General features: G+C 47.8%; 1 protein-coding gene across 5 annotated transcripts in view; it reads right to left on the minus strand.

Annotated features, from left to right (window-relative positions):
- Window positions 1–2,454: 2,454 nt before the first annotated feature.
- Window positions 2,455–22,070, minus strand: part of EXOC3L4 (exocyst complex component 3 like 4) — a 32,474-nt gene continuing 12,858 nt past the window's right edge. For 2 of the 5 annotated variants that reach the window (XM_065685095.1, XM_065685094.1), the window contains exons 7-12: window positions 21,518–21,613; window positions 19,455–19,569; window positions 17,277–17,399; window positions 16,477–16,629; window positions 15,476–15,597; window positions 11,259–13,419 (exon numbers count right to left, since the gene is read on the minus strand). In XM_065685095.1, coding sequence (XP_065541167.1) covers window positions 13,257–13,419; window positions 15,476–15,597; window positions 16,477–16,629; window positions 17,277–17,399; window positions 19,455–19,569; window positions 21,518–21,613 — 772 coding nt within the window. In that variant the 3' untranslated portion in view covers window positions 11,259–13,256. Of the gene's footprint in view, window positions 3,109–11,258; window positions 13,420–13,454; window positions 14,685–15,475; window positions 15,598–16,476; window positions 16,630–17,276; window positions 17,400–19,454; window positions 19,570–21,517; window positions 21,614–22,070 lie in introns of those variants that run through there. The other 3 variants (XM_065685097.1, XM_065685096.1, XM_065685098.1) reach the window with 3 other exon arrangements.

A 22,070-nucleotide genomic window follows, 5' to 3' on the forward strand; every position in this document is an offset into this window, starting at 1 on the left:
CCCTATAAGGGAGGGCTCGGAGGCGGAGATCGGGGACCCGGTGCAGGGGGAACTCCGGTGCGCCTCCCCTCTCCTCCCCTCCCCTCCCCTCCGAGAGCGGCGAGAGCCGGAGGGGAGCGAGAAATCCCCTCCGATGGGGAAGAGTCACGGAGAGGGGGGCCGCTGGCCGCGGCGTGGCGGCGGGTCCCTGCAGGGGTCTGAGCCGCAGCGTGGTGTGCTGAGGGATCGGTGGATAAGGCACCCTGGCCTCACTGCCCCGAAGGGTTGTATGCGCGATGAGTGCCACTGCAGGCGTGGAAACCCACCATTAGGGATGGAGGGAGCAGGTGCCTCCAAGAGCTCTGCTCCCTGAGCAGGGCAATGCTATGAGCTGGCAGACGTGAGGTGTGTGCCTGAAAGCACAGCCTTGGGGTCCCATATCGTGCCCAAGGTGAAGCGCTTTCCCCAGCGCAATGCTCCCAGGAGACACCAATATCATCAAACACATTCAGTGTAGCGGGTTGAGTCCCTGCCTAGGGAGATACAGGCCTCCTTCCTCACCTCAAAGATGCTGACCCTCTAGTTTCCACTTGCAGAAGGAGCATTTGTCTTCCTGACTTCTGTCCCTGATTTTGTAGGCATCTGTATCCCTGGCTGTGAAGGTGTGGAGAGACCATTATACTGGGGAAGCGTGTGTGCTGCATGGCAGGGTATGATTGAAGGACGGCCAGTGGATGTCTGGGTGACAGCAATGGCTATTGAGGGCCATTGCAGAGGGTCTGTGAAGGCTGCCAGGGCTGTGCTGTGCCTTGCTTAGATAGCCTCAATGTGGAGCAACTTCTGCACCCACTTGGGTGAGATCTGGACTGGAGCAGCAAAAATACTGTGGTCCTGCAAACCTTACCTCTTCTCTCCTGGGGAGACGTTCTGGGGCAGGAGTGGGGCAGGCAGCAGGTCTCAGTGCCTGGCTACTATGCTACTACAATACTATTAGGACAATTTCTGGTTTATAGCTCATAGCTGTGGCCTAAAGCAAAATGCAGAAAAAAAGGGCCCATAGACTTAAAGCTGACTGTGAACCATAAGCTTTTATGGTGCTGCTGCTGCCCACACTCAAGGCCTGTGTGGCTGCACAGGGGGCTATGCAGACCCAGTGTGGGGGCATGCTCCAGCAGTAGACGTGGTCTGGGAACAGCGACTGTACTGGAAGAACTGCCTGGCTGAGTGGGCATGGCACTGGAGAGCTGATGCTTCTCCTGCCCTGTGCCTTGTGGCAGTCGTCCTGCCTGCTGGGACTGGTGCTTTTCTCTATGGGACTCTCTCCCCCAAAAGACCATGGTAGCAGATTAAAAAAACCACCCCCGAAACAATGTGTGCCAAAACAGGAAGCAGGAGCAGAGGGGCCGCCCTGATGGGCAAACCCATGATCTCCTGTCTCTGGAGAACACTGATTCATCTCAGGCCAGCCTGCGACTGGGTGGAGGGTGATCCTCTGGAATTGTCCTAGGGTTGGATCCTCTCGCTGCTTGACAACCAGTGGCCAGAAACAGCCATCATCATGGAACAGAAATGCTGGGTGCCACATCAGTTTGAAAATCACTGGAAACATGAGATGATGTGAGACTTGGCCCTGAAGCGCAGTAACTTTCTCAGCGCTTCATCGCCCTCTCCAATGGCAATGTGAAGAAGACAGAGGGCAAGGTTTGCCATCTGCAGTTACAGCTGGTTTTGGGGCAGTGCAGTGCAGCTGGAGGCAAGCTTGATGCTGTATCCAATGACCCTTTCATACAGAAGGCAAAAGGAAGTAGTTCCTGGGAGGCACCAGTGAGGCTGGTGTGGCTTGGGGGTTACACGCTCACATAGCTCTGGGCATGGCAGTGTTCGTGGCTGTCTGAAAGCAGAGGATGCTGTTCTGAATGCAGGGAGGACCCTGGGGCTGGTTTGCTTCTCACGTCCTCTGCTATATACCATGAGTTGTATGGGATCCAAAGTGGATTCACACAGTGGGATCTCATCTTTAGCTACTCCAAGTTAACATCAGTGGGATCAGGGCACTGAATTCTGCCAGCAGACGGGAACTTATTGAAATTGGGTCTTAATAACCTAGAGCTTAGGTGTCATCCATCAGGTACCCTTATTTACCTGAAAAAAAACCTACCACTGCACTTCGAGCTTCTCCTGATATACCAGCACGGCATTGCTTGTCTGTGTAGCCTGATTTCCAGACAGGCATCTTGTATTTACTGACATGATATTGGGTAGTGGATAACCGAGTTATACCTGGCTGCACACCTTCTAGAGGGAATTTTTCTGTATCCTGTAACTACTCAGAATGTGTTGCATAGGGCTACACTGATATTCAGTGTTTAGGCTAAGAAGCTATCTTAAGTCTGTGATTTTGAGAAATCCAGGGTTTTACACTTAACTTCCATAATACACACTTAAAAGCAAGATATGCTTCAGAGACTTGTGACATAATTTTGCAGATGCTTCTTTAATTTTGAACAGTGAACTTGCATGGGTTCGTTCACCTCTTCTATATTGAACATCAAAGACTTTCTCACTAGCAGTCCTAATATCTAAATTTAGCTGGGCAGGAGCCTACAAAAGGGATATGTCTCTACTGAAAACAGTTGTGAATCCTTTGCACTGGACAATGAAAGATTTGTCTTGCCTGTAAAAGAGCCTGTAAACAGGAGGTGTTGATAAGAATATTATTTTGGAAGTGTAGTTTTCTTCTTTTTTTGAAGCGAAATTTTAATTTCTCCTTTCAGCATGCCAAAGAGCTGTTATCCTGCATTGCCAGCTGAAGGTGTGTCAAGAAGCAGAGTGTTGTGAGGGTAAAGGTTTTCTTCCTGGGATCCATTATTTCAATATGCTTATTCATTGAATGGAATTTGAGAATCTTTGTCCAAGCTTGTTTTAATTACCTTTGTTCCAGACAGTGGAACTATTCATTTTTCATGGGATTTTCCATGAGCTTAACTCATTTGTCCTAAGTAATTACAGCTGTACATGTTTCAGTGCTAGAAAAGCAGCAGGTCTGGGTGCAGGTGGCTGGTAGGAGTTTTCTGGGTGAGCAGGCACCACTGTCATCTTCTGCTTGGGATCTGGGATTATCATCTGGATCTGCTGGGACACAAAAGCCCAAATAGAGTTTGAGAGTCAGAAAATGCTCTCAGTGTGGGGTTGGACTGGAAAACCAGGGTCAGGTAGTGCCAAACAGCTTATCCATGTGTAGTGGGGGACAAGGAAGGATGCTGCTGTGGTGGCTGACTTCCCTGCAGTGCTAGGAGAGGCCCATGAAGAAGCATGTAACGGGGACTGCATCTGCTGTACCCTGAACAGCTTGTAGCTGGTTGCTTTGCTGTTCCTGTGCACAGAAACACCTCTTTTACTTCTGCTTATTGTGAGATAATTTTATAGAAGCAGGGGCATGTGCAAGCAGGGGTAACAGAGTAGAATTTGGAGTCCTCATTAAGATGCGGGGTAAATGACCAAGAGGTCACACCAGCCATGCTTACCTGCCTCTGTCCGGAAGTTTGTAAAGTTTGGGGTCAGTGAAAGGGCTGAAAGTTTGAATTCTGAAGACTGACTCAAGATCTGCAGGCCAGAGCAATGGCAGCTGGGTCATGAGGAGCCTCGCTTCCCCTCCCTGAGTGGAGGGATGTGGCTGGTCAGTAAGCTGTGGAGGAACTTGCTGGCTCTGAAGGCATTGTCACTGCTCAACAGCTGAGGCAATGCAGCTAGTAACTGGTGGAAAGTCTAGAGGAGATATATTCAGCTCTCAGGACTGTTGAGCATTCCAACTCAGACCACTCAGGTCATAAAAAGATTGCTTGGATGATGTGCTCATCGAAATGTTACTTCTGACTGAGGTATTTTCCTCTCCAGTGTGATAATGACTGCAAGTAATGGAAAAAAGAGCTCTTTTTCTCCATAAGCAGCCAGGCTCAGAAGAGGTGTCATGATATGCCCATATATTGGCCTTACAGCATAGAAACAGGGTAGTTGTGAGCTGCAGGAACAGAGCATGCAAAAGGGAGGTGAGGGGACCCGAGTTCACTGTGCAGATTGCATCACACAGTACTAACCACTTTGGGAAAATTCCTGTGGTAGATGATGACTGTGCCATGTAAAAGATAAGTAAGTAGTGGTGAGCAAAGATGGAGGACCCAGGGCTTCTTCCAGACAACATGTGAAACTGCTAGGGTGCTTCCTCTTGCAGTTTCTTTATGTGTCAGTGAAGTGAAAAACTCCAGTTAGCTGCAATCTAGGACTTCTCCTAGATGTCCTTCCTACGGCCCGGCTTCAACAGGTGAGTGGAGAGTACCTCCTGGGACACAAGCTTGAAACTTTTCAGGCTGATGGGACTGTTGTTCCTGGCCAGTCTGAGATACCTGCTGTAAGATGACAGAATATAGCCTCTTGGTTTTCCACTTCTTTCATTATCTACTCCCCAGGCCCAACTTTGTTTTCATTTGCGCCACACAAGCCTTGATAATTACACATTGGCAATGAATTCTTTGTCTGTAGACATGTGTTAAGTTTAACTACATCATTCGCTGGCTTTCAAAATGGTCACAGCAACACACTAAGGAGCAGGTTTCTGCTGTCTTTGCAGCTTACTTGTGGCCTTCTCTAAAGAACTTGTGAAAGTCATATTTTGTGGTAGGTGAGAAGCAGATTCTTCCCTCGCATCTGTGATAACTCAGTCTGAGCTTCAAGGGAACAGACAAGTTGGCCAATTTTAGTAATATCTTACTGGTCAAAAACGAGACCTAACCTCAACACTTTAATGCCAAATGATATGGAATATTTTTTAAGTATTGAAGGACTCGCCCAAAATGATGTTCTCTGATCCAAACAGTTCCCCTCCTCCTGCAAAATCCTTTGTCCTTTCCGATATGGACCCCATCGCAGCAGGCAAAAGCCTGGTTTTGTGCTGAGGAGATTGATCTGCTCAGGCTTCACTATACCTGGATGTGAAAGCCAAGCAGGATGATCTTAACCAACCATGTTCAGCAACAACAGCCACTGCAGCATTGTGTCTTCCTCCTTCCCTCATAGCTGTGGCTCCCTTCTCTTCCTCCCCAAATGGTGAATGCGTATGTTTTTACCCAGGTCTATTTGAGGGAGGTTGGTGTTGGAGGTTTGACCTGCAGCAAAGTTGTAGTTCTGTAGCTTCAAAAGCATAAACCCCTTTTGAGAACTTTGCTACCAGTCATACAAGCCTCACATGCTGGTAGTTTTGCCCTCTTCAGCCACATCTGAACTGCACTAACCATACAGAGCTTTCCTGATTTTATTTCTACTGGGATCAAAAATCCAACATGTCTGAGTAATGAACCAGGAATTTGAATCTGTCAGGAATGTCCTAAAACTTCTTCAAAGGAAGGGCTTGTATGCAAGCGTGGTCTGCATCCCCACCCTGATAGTTCTGCTTGAGGAGTGGTCCGTAGCTGAGGTTGATGACACCTTTGCCATGATATTTCTGGTGGAGGAATCACCTGTCTCTGAGGCTGCGCCGGCACCCTACCCCCAATATTTGTGTGAGGGAGGTGTGCATTTTTGAGGTTGCCCTGCCACCCTCCTCGTGACATGGAGAAGGGAGGAAGGGTCCATATCAGAGGTTTCTGGCTGGGCGCAGCTGTCCCTGACATGTTTACAGCAGTAGGAGACATCACATACTGAAGGGAGGTCCCCGTGTCCGGATGGCCCTGGAAGCCAGAAGTTCCCAGTTTGCTATCCCTGGACCTTCAGCTGAGCAGCTTTGTAGCCTGGACAAATTGCCCTGCCCCATTAAATGGAAGTAGTGGTGTTCCTGTGTTTGGAGCTGTTGCAGACTGACGGGTGTCCATCAGTCTCAGCTATCAACATCTGATGTGTGGTGACCTGGGGAGGAATGGCAGATGCTAAGGAGAGAGTGTGGCTTTTTCCTCCTCACCTGAAGGAAAATGGAAGTGTTTTTTCCCTGGCGTGGAAGTCCAGTCATCTCAGGACAACTCACCTCAGAGGAGTGGGAACTTATGGTTCTTGCCATCCTGCTCCTGTTGGAAATGGTGGGCATATTGTGGGGTCACAGCACCAGGCTGAGGTCTGGGATGGGGCTGAATGAGGCCCTTGGAGCGGATCTGCAAGAGCTCTGCACTTGGGCAATTCAGGAGTGTCACATCTGCCTGTACAACAGATGTTTTGGGAAACATTGCTGCTTTGGAGAAACCCCAGGGATCCTCTGACAGAAAGGCACCGTTGTTTCTGTCACCCTGTGCTCCAGCACTTGCTACCCCATAGTTCTTTATTTTTTCCAGCTTACTCTTGCTTCTTTACATAACACTGTTTTTCAGTTTGCAGCTTCTTAATGCCCTTGGGGAGGGGGAAGACAGCATGAGCACACAAGGACCAGCTCTTTATAAAGCTAGACAAGTGTGTGTGTGCTTATAAGATGTGTGCTGTTTTTCACAGTACTACATTGAAAAGGGGATCACTAAGATGGGTCACTTTGGACTCAGATGCCCTCAGAGCTCAGCACAGCCAGGGGCTGAGGGAAGACAAGTGAGGGCTGCCTCACCAGTTAAGCTACAAGGAATGGTGCAAGAAGCCACATCCTGGGCTGCATTGGATGTCCGGGCTCTCTGTGGTGTGGCTTGGTGCTCCCAGATGCGATAGCACAGCACAGGGCTGGGCTGCCCATCTGGTCCTGACACACCAGCTCTGCAGTGTCAGGTCTTGAATACAAAACCCAGCCTAACACTTGCACTGTGCTGCCTGAAAGTCAAGTGATCCTCTACAGTTGCCGCAAAGCAGACCTTGCCAGCTGATCCCTGGCACTGCCAAGCCACCCTGCTGCAGCCAGAGCTGCATTGGTGGCATTGGTGGAGCTGCTCAAATACCTGCTGCCCATGGGAGCAGAGGAAATGTCCTCATCCATGTTTAGAAGCTGGGGCTGGGGCATGTGTGTCCTCACTAGCCCTCAGCCTGTGGTTCCTCCCGAGACACTGAAGGCTGTGCTTGGGCTGGCACACAGCACAGGGGACTGGGGGCCTAATTTTAGATCAGGGAATGAAACACTCAAAGGTCACTGCATGGGACACAATCCCAGCTGGCCTTCACAGTGACAGCCACATTGTGTTTAGACCTGGTGAGACTAATCAGGGCGTCTTTTCTTGTCCAATTGCAGTTGTTTTCGCCCAGCTACGGCACCTTCCCTGCCGCAGGATTCGCTGCCTTCTGGCATCTATTTTTGCCCAGTAGGAAAGGCTGTCGGTAAACTTTGGTGAAAGTACTGGGGGGAAAACGTGTGTGAAACTGCAAAAGCAGTACTTCTTTTTGAGGTCTTGAAAGCAAGACACCAAGAAGTTCTTGTTTTGAACATCCTTTTGGGTCCTCAAGGTCTGCCCATTGCTCTTCTTGGGCTTTCTCCTGCTGTTGTTGTCTATCTTTGATTGTCTAAGCAAATTCAGGCCTGGTGAGTGGCACAGAGGGAATTTTCCGGGGGAAATCCAAGTGGCCATGAAGACTTAATAGCCTGTGTTTCAAACTGTCTGACTCAGAAACTCATTGCTTATCCTGCACTGTTGAAATCAACAGAGCTGTTGTTAGCAAATTTACTGGCAGTACAGAGAGACTCTTCATCTCTTCATAAAGAGTGGCATATTCCTGAATGAGATTTACAGGTCTCCCGGGAACTGAAATTCCCGCTGACCTTCCAATAGAAAATTCCTCTTTTCTCAACAAATATCTGAGGAATCCTGCTGGCTCTTCAGGACGATAACCTTTTTCCTTGCCTCCCCCTGCCCTGGTAGAGCCTGCACTGCTGGGCTGGGTAAGGTGCTTTGTACATATTTACTCTCCTGGAGTAATATGTACAAATCCTCGGATCCATGCATCCAAGCATTGGATGAGGTTGTCTTGGTATTTCTAACATCACCTTCATAGAACAGAAGAAAAGCTCTAAAGTAAGTAAAAATGGGTGATGGATATGAAACCTAACATTGCAATGCCTATGTAAAGGCAGTGTTTTGGATGCTGTATTTAAAGGTAAGCCCTATGTGTGCACTTTTAACTCCTTCAGGCTTCTATTCACCTGCATTAGGAAAAAGCATCTTCACTTATGAGAGTTGGAAGGGCTGTCACATATAACATTAAAGCTTGGGGGGGTTTAACTGTGGAAAATAACATTCCTTTGAGGATTCTGTTAGGTACAGCCCATGCAGAATTTTCCCAGAAATAGAATTGTAACAGCAACAATGCAATTCATTTTTCATGTTGAAACTAGAACAATGGTATCTAAATCCACACATGGAGACCAAAGGTTCACTGATTGTGGAGAAGTAGCAGTTGCTCTTTGCAATGGATTGTGAATAACTCTGGGAAATTGAACAATATTGCTGTGAGTTTTGCTCCCTGCCTGTAGGCAGTTTTACTAACTGAAGATTTTCTCCTACACTGGATGTTTAATAGAGCAAAACTAGGCATCCAGTCAAGTATTCCTGCCCTATTGCAAGCCAAACAAATCCTTTTAGTCTTTTATTTTTTATTAATTCACTCAGAAGAGACAACCTAGAGCTGTTCCAGTGTTTAATCCCTTGCAAAAGGCTTTTTGGTGGAAATGAGAAATCTCAGGCCCAAAAGCAGAGGAAATAGCATGTTCAGGTTCTGGCCCCTGCCAGTGGGCAGCACTGACATGTCACATATGGGACTCTACCATGAGGGCTCCTGGCAGGTGCTTTCTTGCCATGGTGTACATAGCCTTTGCTGCAACACTAAATGCCACCATGCCGAGGGCATGCCCAGCCTGGGAGGGTGCCACAGCTGCAACAACATCCTGGCCAGCACTGCAAGTGCAGGATCCGCTCAAGGGTAGCGTAAAATATATTAGAATGATGTCCTAGTTTTGGCTGTGATAGAGTTATTTTTCTAGTAGCTGGTGCAGTGCTGTTTTTGACTTTAGACTGAGAAAAATGCTGATAAAACCAATGTTTTAGTTGTTTCTAAGTAGCCCTTACCTTAATCATGGACTTCTCAATTTCTCCGGCTCTGCCAGTGAGGAGTGGCACAAGGAGCTGGGAAGAAGCAAAGACAGGACACCTGACCCAAACTAGGCAAAGGGGTATTCCATACCACAGCACGTCATGCCCAGTATATAAACTGGGGGAGTTACCTGGAAGGCCCAGATCACTGCTCTGGTTGGGCTGGGTATCGATCAGTGAGTGGTGAGCAATTGTATTGCGTATCACTTGTGTGCATTGTTGTTTTTTCCCTTTACCCCTTTCGGGTTTATATGTTCTTTCCTTGTTATTTCCCTTATCATTATTATTATTATCATTAGTATAGCGTACCTTAGTTATTAAACTCTTCTTGTCTCAACTCGTGAGTTTTGCATTCTTTTGATTCTCCTCTCCATCCCGCTCGGGGTTGAGTGAGTGGCTGAGTGGTAGTAAGTTACCAGCTGGGGTTAAACCACAACAAATGACTTGTTAGGAATTTACAGATATAAATGGGGAGTGTTACATTGTAAGATTATTAGAGCTGTGCATGACAGGGATAAATACACGAAGGCAAAGTTCTCATTTGCTCGGTGTCCTCAGGCACATAGTTATGTGGCCGTGGCCTAGAGGAAGTTCTTGTAGTTCTTTAAGAGCTATTCCACATTTGGCAGACATTAATTTATATCAGTCTGTACCTTTCCCAAATACTGTCTTATTATGTAATAGTAAATAGTTTAAAAATACTATGTCCAATATATGTCCAGCAATCTGACTGATCTCTTGATGGCAGAGGTGGGCCAATCCCAGTGCTGATGTTGTGTCATCAGTAGCAGTATTACATAAAAACACCCTTGAGGGATGGAAGTGCACAATGATGCTGAACAGAGCATTCTTGTATCTGCCCCATGGCCAGAGAACCAAATTGACTTTGGAGCAGTAAATCCAACCACAAGATTTCATGAACAAATATGCAGAATACAAAAGATAAAGTTTTGCTAAACATCCGTACTTGGAGAACTGTTTGCTGGACGGCGTCAGGCCGCATTGTCCAGCTCATAAAGTGGATGTAACACTGCAAGCCACTTCTCACTGAGTATCCTTAATATTTTAACCCAGTTGAGAGCTCTTTGCTGAAAGGTGCCACATGGCAGGGAGCTAAACATTACAGTGCTGCTGCACTAGAACATTTTTTCTGGAATATTTTGCCTGACTGATTAGGATCCTCAGCTCAGGTACAGACTCCTGGGCTTTCACTGCACTGTCTTGGTATTGTTCCTGCCTTGCTTGGAGCAAGCCTATTTTCCATATCTTCCAGGAAAGGAGAACTTCACAGAGTGAAGTTGCTGAAATAATAGCACCCGGAGGCTGGTCTCAGATGGCAAACCGCAGCCCAAGGGCTATCCTAGCTGCAGGCACTGTTCCCTTGGACAGAGAGTACTGGAAACACTGCCTTTCACCCCAAACCAAGAACAAATGCTGTTGTGAAAGAGCGGAGACCTTTAAAACAGGAATAGTATCTGTCACCACCCACACAGTGCTGTGAGCTGAGCCAGATCACCCCCCGCCCCAGCTCTGAAACGCAGCGTTCACCCCTGAGAAGCTAAATCTGGAGAGAGTTTGGCTCTTCAACTTGGTTGTAAACTTTTGAGAAAGACTTACTCACCAGAGATGTATCCGCACTTGGAGGCTTGGGCCCTCCATATAAGCAAACTCTGTCTCCTAGTGGGGGATGTAACTGTGTGCTGGTTTGGGAATAGGGCTGATTGTGCAAAACAAACAGAGGGAGTTAACAGGGTAATAAGTGAGTTCCTTGGCACTCTCCTACAAGAGCCACATATTCCACAGTAAAAGCCCTGAGAAGCCTCTCCTCTCTTTTATTGGAATGCGAAAAATGGTCCTAATGAACACCGGGTGTTTCAACAAAGACAGCTGGACAGCAACACTCATTGCAGAGAGCACAACTCTTCCTCTGCCTTGCTTGGGTGTCCCCAGGGTCTGCTCCGTGGCCTCGGACAAGCATCCTGCTGCCAGGGAGGGATCCCTGCTCCTCACCACCCTGCAGCTTACTCTCCGCCTGCATGGCTGTAGGGGCAGGAGAGGGACTGAACAGTAGTCTTGCTCTGATGGGGTTAACCTTAAACTGATTTGCTCAAGAGCAAGCAGCAGGAGAGCAGCAGTTCCCAGAGGATGCAGGCTGTGCTCCTGCCACTGGCTCACAGGATGCCAGGCTGCAGGAGATCTGGGTGCCCCAGGAGAGGTTGTGACAAAAGGCAGATCATTGTGCCCAGCTTTCTGCCGTCACTTCAGGGTAGCAACTTTCTTTTATTAGAAAACGGAAGCCGAGTGCCTTATCTAATCCCAGGGCTAGGCAGCTGGAGCCTGAGGAAAGGCAGCTGCTTTGTGGAGAGGCTGCCAGTAAAACAACAAGGTTGAAACCCATTGTACCATATACATTTAAAGCATTTGGGAAAATTCCTGTGTTGCAGATGCCTAGCATGAGGTGCTTGGATCAGACGTGTACACAGGGCAGGGGGAAATTTCTTATGCACAAAACTCGCTGAGGCTTCAGTGCCTCAAAATCTGAGCTCCTCTGAAAATTCAGTGATGTCTCAGACTGTGGGTGCAAAAGTTGGAATTCCCTTTTTATCTCCCCAACTTAGTGCTTTTGATAAAATGTAAATTTCTTAGCGCTGACGCCCTTCCCCTCTGTTAGGATGGGGCTGTAGCTCTAACACCCATGGGGGTGTAATCCGGGGGTCTCTGCTTGCACCATATCCCCAGGACAGGGAAGGGGAGCTCAAAAGTACTCCTGAGCTCTGCACATCTGACAGGAGATGCAGATGAGATTTTACTTTTCCTTCCCCATAGCAAATATGGAAAGTCACCAAGCTGAGGATTCACAGAGCTGTATTAAAGAAAAAATATCATGAGCTGTATTAAAGAAAGATGAAGGACAGAAAAATCCTCCTAAGATTTCCTGCCTCAAGCTCTCAATTTATACCTCATATTTCAAAGCCATCTTTAAAAAAACACCTTGTCTTGACTGTGGAGGCAGCAAGTCTACGTCAGAAAAAATTTTCATATGATGACTGTGAATTAAAGGTGCACTCTGTATTCCTTATCCATCAGAACAGCTCCCTTGGCCTGTCACCAGTTCCTGTTGCTCACCTGGGCTGAAATTTATACTGGTGCAAACTGGAGCAAAGAAAATGGAAGAGGCTCACTACTGATGCTCTAAACTCTGCAGCAAACAAATTAGTTTTCAAGGTTATGCCATGTCCACATTTATCACATTGATTGATAGACCATAACCATGTCTCTACGCAGAGTCTTGGATTAACTGTGGAGGACAACTTACAAGATAAATTGGATTAACTAAGATCAGTTTTGTATGGCTGTAGGCTGCTGGAGGTCTCTTTTACTGCAGTCAGATTGTACCAGATTTGTTAAAATACTTTTGAACATAGTGGTGGCATGGTGGCCCTTTTCCCTGGGGCAAGGAGGATTTGGAGCTTCCCTCCACATCCAGTCCAGACATGTCTGCCCACACAAAGGCTGTGATAGCATGAACAGGTCTTTGGTCCAACAGGAGTTTTTCAAGGCAGCTCACATATGAGGAAAATCTGCTGAAAAATCAGAAGGGCCATAGGGTCTGTCCTGGAGCGCCAAGTGGTCCATGTGCTTCACATCCCAGCTGTGGGGTTTGGGTGCCCTCCAAGGGTTTCCTCCTCAGGCCAGTAGCGGTTTGTGGCATCAGGTCACAGCATCACTGACCTTGTGTTATGCCAGCTCAGCCAGCCAGTTCACAGAGGAGGAAATAGGACTTGGGTGCTACATCCCTGCCCAAGCTCTGCCCTTCAGTTCAGGGACACTAATCATGAAGGAGGTTCTTGTTCTGCTGCTGTATAATTGTCCAACGCACAGTGCAGGCCTTGATATAACTCTGAGCGAATTCCTTTTGGTTTTCACCTGTTCTCTGGAAAGAGATTCAATCTTGAACCAAACAACAGAGCATTCTCCTAGCAATAAAATCTGTATTGAACACAGGGTGAAGGCAGTGCTTGGGCTGGAGTTGCTCCCCAGGAGCTCTTGCAGGAGGTCAGTGACTTGGTGCATCTGTTGCCTTTGGTTTCTGAACTCAGGGTAGCAAATTCAGAAAACTACTCCTTTTCCTACAACAGTTAAAAAGTTGTGTTTGCAGAGGAATGAGGCAGGGAGCGGGGTTTGGATCATGCCATAGAGGCAGCATAGGAGGAGGGAAGACGCTGATTTCTTGTCATGGTTGTTTTAGAAGCAGCTGGTGATCACTGGGACATCAATTTCAGCGAAGAGTGTGCTGCCCTCCCCACCATCGGGGCTCTCCGGCACATGGTAGCCCTGCCGAAAAATCGCTGCTCTCCTGGTGCGCCCCAGCCCCCGGAGCGCGAGGATCGCCAGGACATGCTCCTTCCTGCAGAAACCAAACGAGACTTCGCTCAGTCCTGTCAAGCAAAACCATCTGGAGACAGCACAAAATGCCTGGGAGCGTCCCCTCACTGCACTGGATGGGGGTCCGCAGCATCCGGAGGTACTGAGCCAGCGAGCATCAGCTCCTACCACCCGGTGCTGCTGGGACACCACCGCTCCTGCTGCTGGTGCTTCGGGGAATTCCTCCTCTGTCTCCACACACATATGATGTCATTTGGAAGTTCTCCTGAGAGGCTGCAGACCTTTTATTTGATGATTATTTTGAGTTGAGAAATGGAAGTGCTAATGTTTAGGAAGCTGATAGACACTAATTAGAGTAGAGCTAGGAAAGCCCATTTGGAAACATATCCTGTTCCAGTAATCCCAGTATATACAAATTCAGCAACATCTCCAGGAGCTCAGGGGAAGAATTACCAGAGACCTGAACAGGAAACAATGCAGGTCCAGCAGGTTCCTCCCCAGTTTACAGACTTAATGGTTAAAATAATATTACTCAATAATGGAAATAAAATAATATTACTCAATAAAGGAAATAGATCAACAAAGAGGACGAACCTTAAAACCTGGCTTGGGTAGAAAGCTAATGATGAAAAAGTACCACGATCACAGCCTTGTAAATGGCTTTTCTGCCTGGAAAATTGTTTTCAAATAGCTAAGCCTGACTAGCCACCATTTACTTCCCCCATTCTTCCCAAAAGAGGCACTGCCTCCTTCATCAGCTTAGTCTGGCCACTGGGATTCAGGCTTTTTTGTTGTTGTTGCTGGATAGGTGTGTTCATGTAGAAAATTACTCAGGAAAAATTATTCCTTTTCAAGTCCATGTCTTGAATTTCCCCACGCAGATAAGCCTGACACATACCTGACTCGCTCATGTTAAATAGGGCTATGAAAAATTTTGAGCCTCAGTTTTGGGGAAAAAAAAATGTATATTTAATATTGGGGTTTTTTTCTCAATATTTGTGGGTCCACTTCAGTGTTCTGGACAAGTTGTTAGATCTATGGTATTTTGACTGTATAAATGTTATCCAGCAGGAGCTGTGTAACCAACACAGTGCAAAAACCTTTGGTCTTCTTCTGAAATGGCTCTGATGAAAAGGAATATTTTGCAAGCTGTACCACTGATGTTCCTTCTCAATGGGTGGCAGGAAGCTGCAGAAGACGAGTTGACTTCTGATGTGCCGCTGCTTAGCTATGCACAGAGCTAGTCACTCTGTTTACTTTTTCCAGGAGCCTTAAATTTTGCAGATGCTGCTTTGGAACAGCAAATGGAAAATACAGAAGAAAGAATTTGTAACTTAATCCAAAACTTAGTGGTTGTGCTGAAGCCCTTTCAGGAACTGCAGCTGAACTGTGTCAATGTCTGCTGCACTTTGAGGTCTGAGCTTGGGAACAGGAGACAAACTATTTGCTCCGAAGCTGGAGCCTGCAAGTTGACAAGCTGGGCTGATACTGGTGATGCACTGAAAAGCAGCCTCAAGCTTTGCAACAAAACAAGATTGATCTGGAGGAATAAAAAAGTATCCTGCAATAGGAGGCATGGGAATGGTTCAAAGCTGTGCAAAGAGAGCTTTAGACCTGACATTAGGCAGCTTTTCTTTACCCAGAGGTTGGTCACACACTAGAACAGGCTTCCTAGAGTGGTGGTCAATTCCCCAAGCCTGTCAGTAATTAAGAGGCATTTTGGCAATGCCCTTAGCACCATGCGTTAACTTTTGTACAGCCCTGAAGTGGTCAGGCAGTTGGACAAGATGATCCTTGTAGGCCTTTCCAAACAGGAACATTCTAGTCTATTCTGTTCTGTTCTATAAATGCTTTTGAGGTAATTTGTGTGCAATATAAGATCCAGCAGATGGGGAAAAGAGAAAAATGATACAGCTATAAATAAAGAAAAGTAAGGTAGGATTCCCTCTGTTGCTGGCATCTTGACCTCTGATGTGTGGCTACCAGCAGAGAAGCTGAAGAGCTTGGTGAAGGCATGGGGCAAGCTGGTGCTTTTTGGGATGGAGCCCAGCTGTTTTGGCATCTACTGTCTCACGTACCTGATATCTGGATAATCCTGACACAGCTCCTTGACGTTCTCCTTGATTTTGTCTTTTTTCTTCTCCCCAATGATATTGGCAATGTGGTGCATGGCAGGAATGAGCCAGTCAGCGTCAGAGCCCTGCAAATAAAGAGGCACAGGGGACCATCGGGAAGAGCTGTACTGCCCTTGGGTGGGCAGGGTGCTGCTGAGGGACAGCAGGGTGCTGGATGAGGCAGCTCAGGGCGGCAATGACAAGGCACCCCCGGAAGCTCTGCTGGGGCCTCCTTGATGCTCATGAGCACCCCAGTGACCCAGGCCCTGGGCTGGGCGTTGTGGCTGTGGTCTGGCACAGCAGTGAATGCCAGAGATTTCACCTCCTGCTGCCTAACATTTTCATGTGCCTCACCTCTGAGAGGGATCTGCCTCCATGGGGTTTAGTGCCCTGGACACGTGACTTTCTGCAGAATCCAAGGAATTCAACTGTGGTTTTCCTGAAAATCCCAGACTGAGGCTGCCCAGTCACAAAACATGAAAACAGCCACAGTTTTCTCCCCATCGCTTTCCTGTGCAGACTGTGTGCCTGGATGGACCTTCCATATGGACTCATCCCCATGAGCTGTACCAAGGGCAGAGATCCTTTTGAGACAAGTTGCATCCCATGGGCCAAGGGAATAGACCCAGGAAGAAGTTGCCATGGGATGAATGTGATCCTACAGCACACGAACCACACTACACAAAGCACCCATGCACCTGGGAGTGTTAAAACACCAGACACTGCAATCAGAGAGCTGCCAGCTGAGCATGCACAAGCCCCTACTACAAGAGTAGCCACTGTGCTGGAAGTCCACACCATGAACCAGCAGTAACCACCTTGCTTTCTCTCTTTTAAGCACTTTCACATTTCTTGAGGTTTGCTCTCCTCAAAAGCCTGCCTCCTGGGTCCCCTGGAAGCCAAGCGGGGACATTTCACCTCTGGAAATGGGGAAGCTAAGGGATGCCAGGAGGGAACTCACATACCTGATCAATGAGCATATTATGAATGATTCTGGCTTCCTGGTTCATCTTGTTGCTCACTTGCTGCCGAGTCTCCCTGTTCATTTTCCATCTGGGTTTGATGACCAGCGTGATGTATTCCCTCACCACGTACTTATGAACATCACGCAGAAGCTCCTGGTTAAAAAAGAGCAAGCTTCACATTTTCAACTTGGTTCCCATGCAAGACCATGGCAATGGGAGAGGACAGGGGAAGGCCTCGGGTCTTTAGCAGCAGCCAAGGGTATAGAGGAGGTACACAAATGCAGCAAATGGTCAGCACACGCTGAAAGGAGCTGACTGCTCACGGCACTCACTCAGGCACAGAGTTATGGCCATGGAAATGTGCCTACCCTGAAACAGCCCATGAGAGTCAGTTTGGACCCTCAGTATCGAAGGGAGATATTTAGGATTGCTTTAAAAGTAGGGTTTGGTAGTGCTTGCCGATTTTAAACATAGAGCTGTTGTCAGCCACCTGTTTATTTTACAACTGCGCAGATGTGAAAGGAGCTGATAAGCCTGCAACTCACAGAACTGTAATGCTCAGAGATGAAGTTCACCAGGGCTTTTTGCTCCTCTTTAAAAAAAGAAGATCCCATATTTAAACTACAGAAAGGAAAGACGTTGCTTATTCTCACGTGGAAGTACAGCAAGAGCTGACCTCCCCTGCATCAGCAGTGCCCACAGTTATATAAACAGCCCCCGCCGCAGGTCTGACCACAGCCTGCAAATGACACTGGTACCCCCCAACATCACTGTGCCCAGGCATGGGACCAGCTGCCTACCTGCCCCATGGGCTCCCTCATGTGCTGCAGGTGCTCAGAGAACTGTGAGACTGCAGATGCCAGCGAGTCCGGCCTTTCCATCGACAAAATCCAGTCCTTGGTTAGGATTTTCTTAAGGAGTGGCTGCAAAAGAACCAACTCACTGATGGCACTGGTAATATTCAGACTAGTGGATGTGCTAGCCAAAGGCACCCAGCTATATGCCTTCTCGGGGTGGTTGAACCAAAAAGCACAGAGCACTGATGGCACACCAGCTCTCTGTGAGGCACACCAGGAGTTAGGCACCACGTTTTTTTCTTTCTGTCCTGTGAATTTAGAGCCACATCTCCCCTTTCTGGGTAGGTGCCACAGTGCAGACAGAAGCATCACTCCCTGAACAGGAGATGCTTTGGCATTAAAGGCTTACTTGGGACACCCCATTTCCTTGCTTTGTGCTGCTTTCTAACCTATGAGCTATATTTCTTTAGGTAAATATTTGTATTCCTACCATAGGGATGAAGAAACAGGTGTGAATGTTAATCAGGCATGGCTAGAACAGGCTGTGGTGTGCAACCATGTATGCTAGCATTACACAGGTTTGCACTAGCTATGGCCATGACAAGTCAGTTGGTAGCAAATCTGTTGGAAATTATCCCAGTAATCCATCACCCCTCCAGCCTTCCCCACAAGGAAATCAAAATCTCTTGCTCGAAGCTCTTACAGGGGGCTGTCTGCACTCCCTGTAGACCCATGTGTCTGCACAAAGTCTCACTGTGATTTTACTTCTGCTCATTGCTCTGATGGGGGAGGGAAATAGCAGCTGGAAGCATCCCCAAATTGATGCCTTGTGGTCAGTGCTGATGTGGGAACAATGGCACTGTTTCCCATCTGCCTCGGGTACAAGGTGCTCTGATCAAAAGTCCCCAGTGGGTTACTTCCCTTGCTGAGTCCCTGGAGCTAATATGCCTCCACGTAGAAACACGGCAATATCTACTAAAGGCTTCTGGGGACACCAGGAAGAGACTGGAAATATCCCTAAGGGATCTTAAGGCTAAAGCAACCCTTCTCCACCACATTCCCTGTGTACCTTTCTTCTCTTAGCTCTAAGGATTCTGTCTTTATATTCCTGGCAATCTCCTTCCCAATGATTTTCCCAACTTCTGCCCTCCTGCTGTGCTCCCTCCTGCTGGAGGGCTGTTTAGAAATGCTTTCTCTGCTCCCAGCTCTCATGGTATTTTGTCTCTCTTTCGCAATGCCTTGGCTTGACTCCTTCCTTGCCTGTCCCTTAGGCTCCAAGACAAACTCTACAGTTACTGGAAAGTCCCATTGGCCAGGCAGGTTTGGCTTAGATAGGAGCAGTTGCAGTACTGTCTTGCTTTCTGCAATGACCTCTTATGCTTGGTGATTTGGAATGGGAGTTAGGGTAGGTCAAAAGAGATGGGACCAAAGGCTTAGTTTCTTTCATCTCTCATACCAGCTAGGGCTAGTGGACCTCATACGGCTGAAAGCAGAAAATGCTGTCTACATCACCCAGGAAGCACAAACTTCATAGCAGCAAGTTTCCTTTTAGGCCTCTTAACACAAGTTAAGCCGACATCAGAGCTTTATCAACTGATATCAGAGCTTTAGCATCCTCACGCTGAAAGAGTCAGTCTTTCTTCACCAGGGAAACAGCTCGGAAAAATCACAGAATTCTGTCCTGTCTGAAGAGACAGATAACTCCATGATCTTAAAGGTCTTTTCCAACCTAAATGATTCTATGATTCTGTAATAGACCATGATGACAGATCTATAAATAAGTGTAAATCAAAGTCCTTAAAAATCCAAATGTTTTGATAGATGGAAAAATGTCTTACTGGTGGTGTCCGGCTGACTTCCCAGTGCTTCCTGATGGGTGAAGTTTCCCCCTACTGCTTTGCCTGAGATGCTGGAAGCCTCTAAATACTCTTTTCTTTTTGATTGCCATTGTGCCAAAGTAAACAACTTGACAAATGTATCATTGCTCATAGCAAAAAACTCACAGGATGCTTTGGATTAAGGAGGATTTCTACACATGTTAGGCACAATGCATTATGGAGGGACCATAATGCCATGCACTGAAAAACAAGGTCTACTTGGCAAAACAAAGGAAGGGAGGTAGTCCTCAGCTGCTGCACTGTCCTGCACGTACCTGTTACAGTGTGCCCAAGATGCACTTACCTGTGCTTTTTTTCTTAATTTGTTTAAAAAAATACTCGTGAAGTTCCTTGTCAGAGCTGCCACAATCTTCTGCAGTTCCTCAGTGTTGACTCTAAACATTGCTTCTAACCCTGACCTAGAGAGAGAGACACACACACCACCGATGCGTTAATGTTAAAAGGTAAACCATTACACTGCCACTTTATCCAAATTGGCATCTTGGGTGTTAGTTTAAGTAAATTTGCGTAGCTAGTACTTCCGCTTGGGAACACCGACTGGGTCAAAGTAATGACTCTTTTACACAATCCTGAACACTGAAAATTAATCACAACTGAATAACTGTGCTTAAAAACCATCTATTTCCTCATCAGGTGGGATGGTTCAACCATGCGGAGCAGTTGCGTAGGCTGGTTACATTTTCACTTGAGCAACATTTCTGCTAAATGATCTCCAGGTACCTGAGAGAGCACTGGGGCATTATGGGATAAGGGAGAAGTAAATCATAAAGCCGAAGAAGAGAAAGCTGCTGACCCTGTGTCCCCCAGAGCCTGGCTGACTCACTCCACGCATTATCTATTGGCAGCAGTGGGGATGGTGAACGACCAAGGTGGAAACCTGTGGAATTTCCAAGGGACAGTGCACATTCTCACGCTAATGAGGAAGAAAACACAACTTCAGAGAGATTAATGAAATCCCCAGCTGTATGTGTGGGCTTTGGGGTACGTTGCAAGTTCCTGGCTTTCTTCTCACTTTCAATAGTTTCCTCATTGTAACATGCTCTAGGGGGAACCAAGGCAGCATCACCAAAAAATGCTAGTGGTGCCTGAGCTTCCCGGGATGTGACACATCCACTGCTGTGACCAGAGTGTGACGGGTTCCTGCCACTTCCCAGTAGCTATTTTGTATGCCTGAAGCTGGACTACAAAATACCTCACAGCATCCCTCTTACGCCAGGTTGGGGCTCAGGTACATAGCTCCTGCTGAGCACCTCAAGTCTGGGTCTAGCATCCACAAAATCATGCTATTAGGTCACCTACCTCAGCCTTGCAACTCAACACCTTAGGCTGACAAATATTTCACTCGGCTCAGGAATAAATCACCCAAACACCTTCCAACTCCCTGCCTGAGGCTGGCTTCTCCTTTCACCACCTTACAGTCCCCAGCAGGGAAGGGAGAGCAACTTTCCGCAAGGGCAGGAGGAGGCAGAGAAAGCCAGCGCGTCGGCCAGGTTAGCATTGCTGGGGAGACCCTGCCATCTAGAGACTTCAGGCGGTAGTGTTCACTGCGGCTGGAGCCGTCGGCCGCTGTGAGCATCGCAGTACGAAATCCTCTGTATGACCTGAATGCCGTTTGGCAGACAGCACCCCTGGGGCAGGCCGTGCCTGGCAGCAGCACAGCGGCACGGGCTGGAGATAACATCCCAAGGTGGCCAGAAGCCAGGCATTAGCCCAGTGCCGCTTGGCTGAATCGGCCTCTGATGAAGCACCACATCTGCATGGCAGAGATGACCCCAGATGCTGAAAAGCCCCTGAGCCTCCTTGGGCTGTGTCCTTGCATGGCTGCAGAACAACCCCCTCAGGGGAGTCTTTGATAGACAGAGCTGGTGGGCATACCTGCTTATCACAGGCCTTTTCAATGCATGGCTTCAAATAACTAATTCATAACACATGCAAAGCTCTAGAAGTTCCTGCTGCCAGCAGTGATGGCAGGGGTTTATTCTCAAGTTGAGTGCTTTCACAGACCTTCCTCCAGCCCAGTACCAAAACCAGCCTTTGTGCTGGGTTTATGGTGCTAATCTACAGAACCACAAATGAAATAAACCCACCTCTGAGGCTGAAAAGGGTGGGCTGAAAATTAGCTTAAAGCTTTCATGCACGCATCACATCCATCCCTGCTTCTGACTCTTCACCCTTGTGACTTTAATCGGCATCTCTTGGGGAGCATCCCATCATGAGGTGAGGAAGGGCTGTAGGCTGAGCACCCAGTGGGGCACCCCAAGGAGACCTTGATCTTTCCTCCCTGGATGCTGCCACCCTACCAGACCCCAGCAAAGCAGCAGCTCAGTCTGGGGGGAGCAGACTTACAGCAGGTCATGAAAGTTGTTGATGTAGGCAACAAAATAGGGTGCAAAGATGGGGCTGTCCCGGGCAGTGCTCCACAGCACAAACTCCTCCTCGAACCTGTGGGAGAAGACACACAGGTAACGCTAGTGGTGGGGGAGCCACGGATTGCTCATCTTCTGTGTACACAGTGGTGTCAGGAGACACTGGCGGCTGGCCCAACCTGTCCCCTCTGTATAAGGATATGTTTTTTCCAGCTGTCGTAACATGCGTGTGCACTGGAGGGGAATAGATGGCAGATAATTATGGGTTTAGGGTGTGCTTGCCTGAGCGGGTACGCAACACTTTTGGAGGGTTGCCAGGGATCTCAGCACAAGAAATCTCTGCCTTTTCCTCACACTGAGGGATTAATTGCAGCTATGGTACTCAGGCTCATCAGTCTGGTTCTTCATTGCTCTGGCTTTTGGGGCAATGTAATTTGTGCCCTCTTAAGCACACAAGGAAAGGGTTTATGTCAGGGCTGATTTTCCAGCAGAAAAGGAATAGGAATGGGGAGGCACACCTACCTTTCCCCCCG

This window comes from Lathamus discolor, chromosome 6, assembly GCF_037157495.1.
Source record: "Lathamus discolor isolate bLatDis1 chromosome 6, bLatDis1.hap1, whole genome shotgun sequence".
Lineage (NCBI taxonomy): Eukaryota > Metazoa > Chordata > Aves > Psittaciformes > Psittacidae > Lathamus > Lathamus discolor.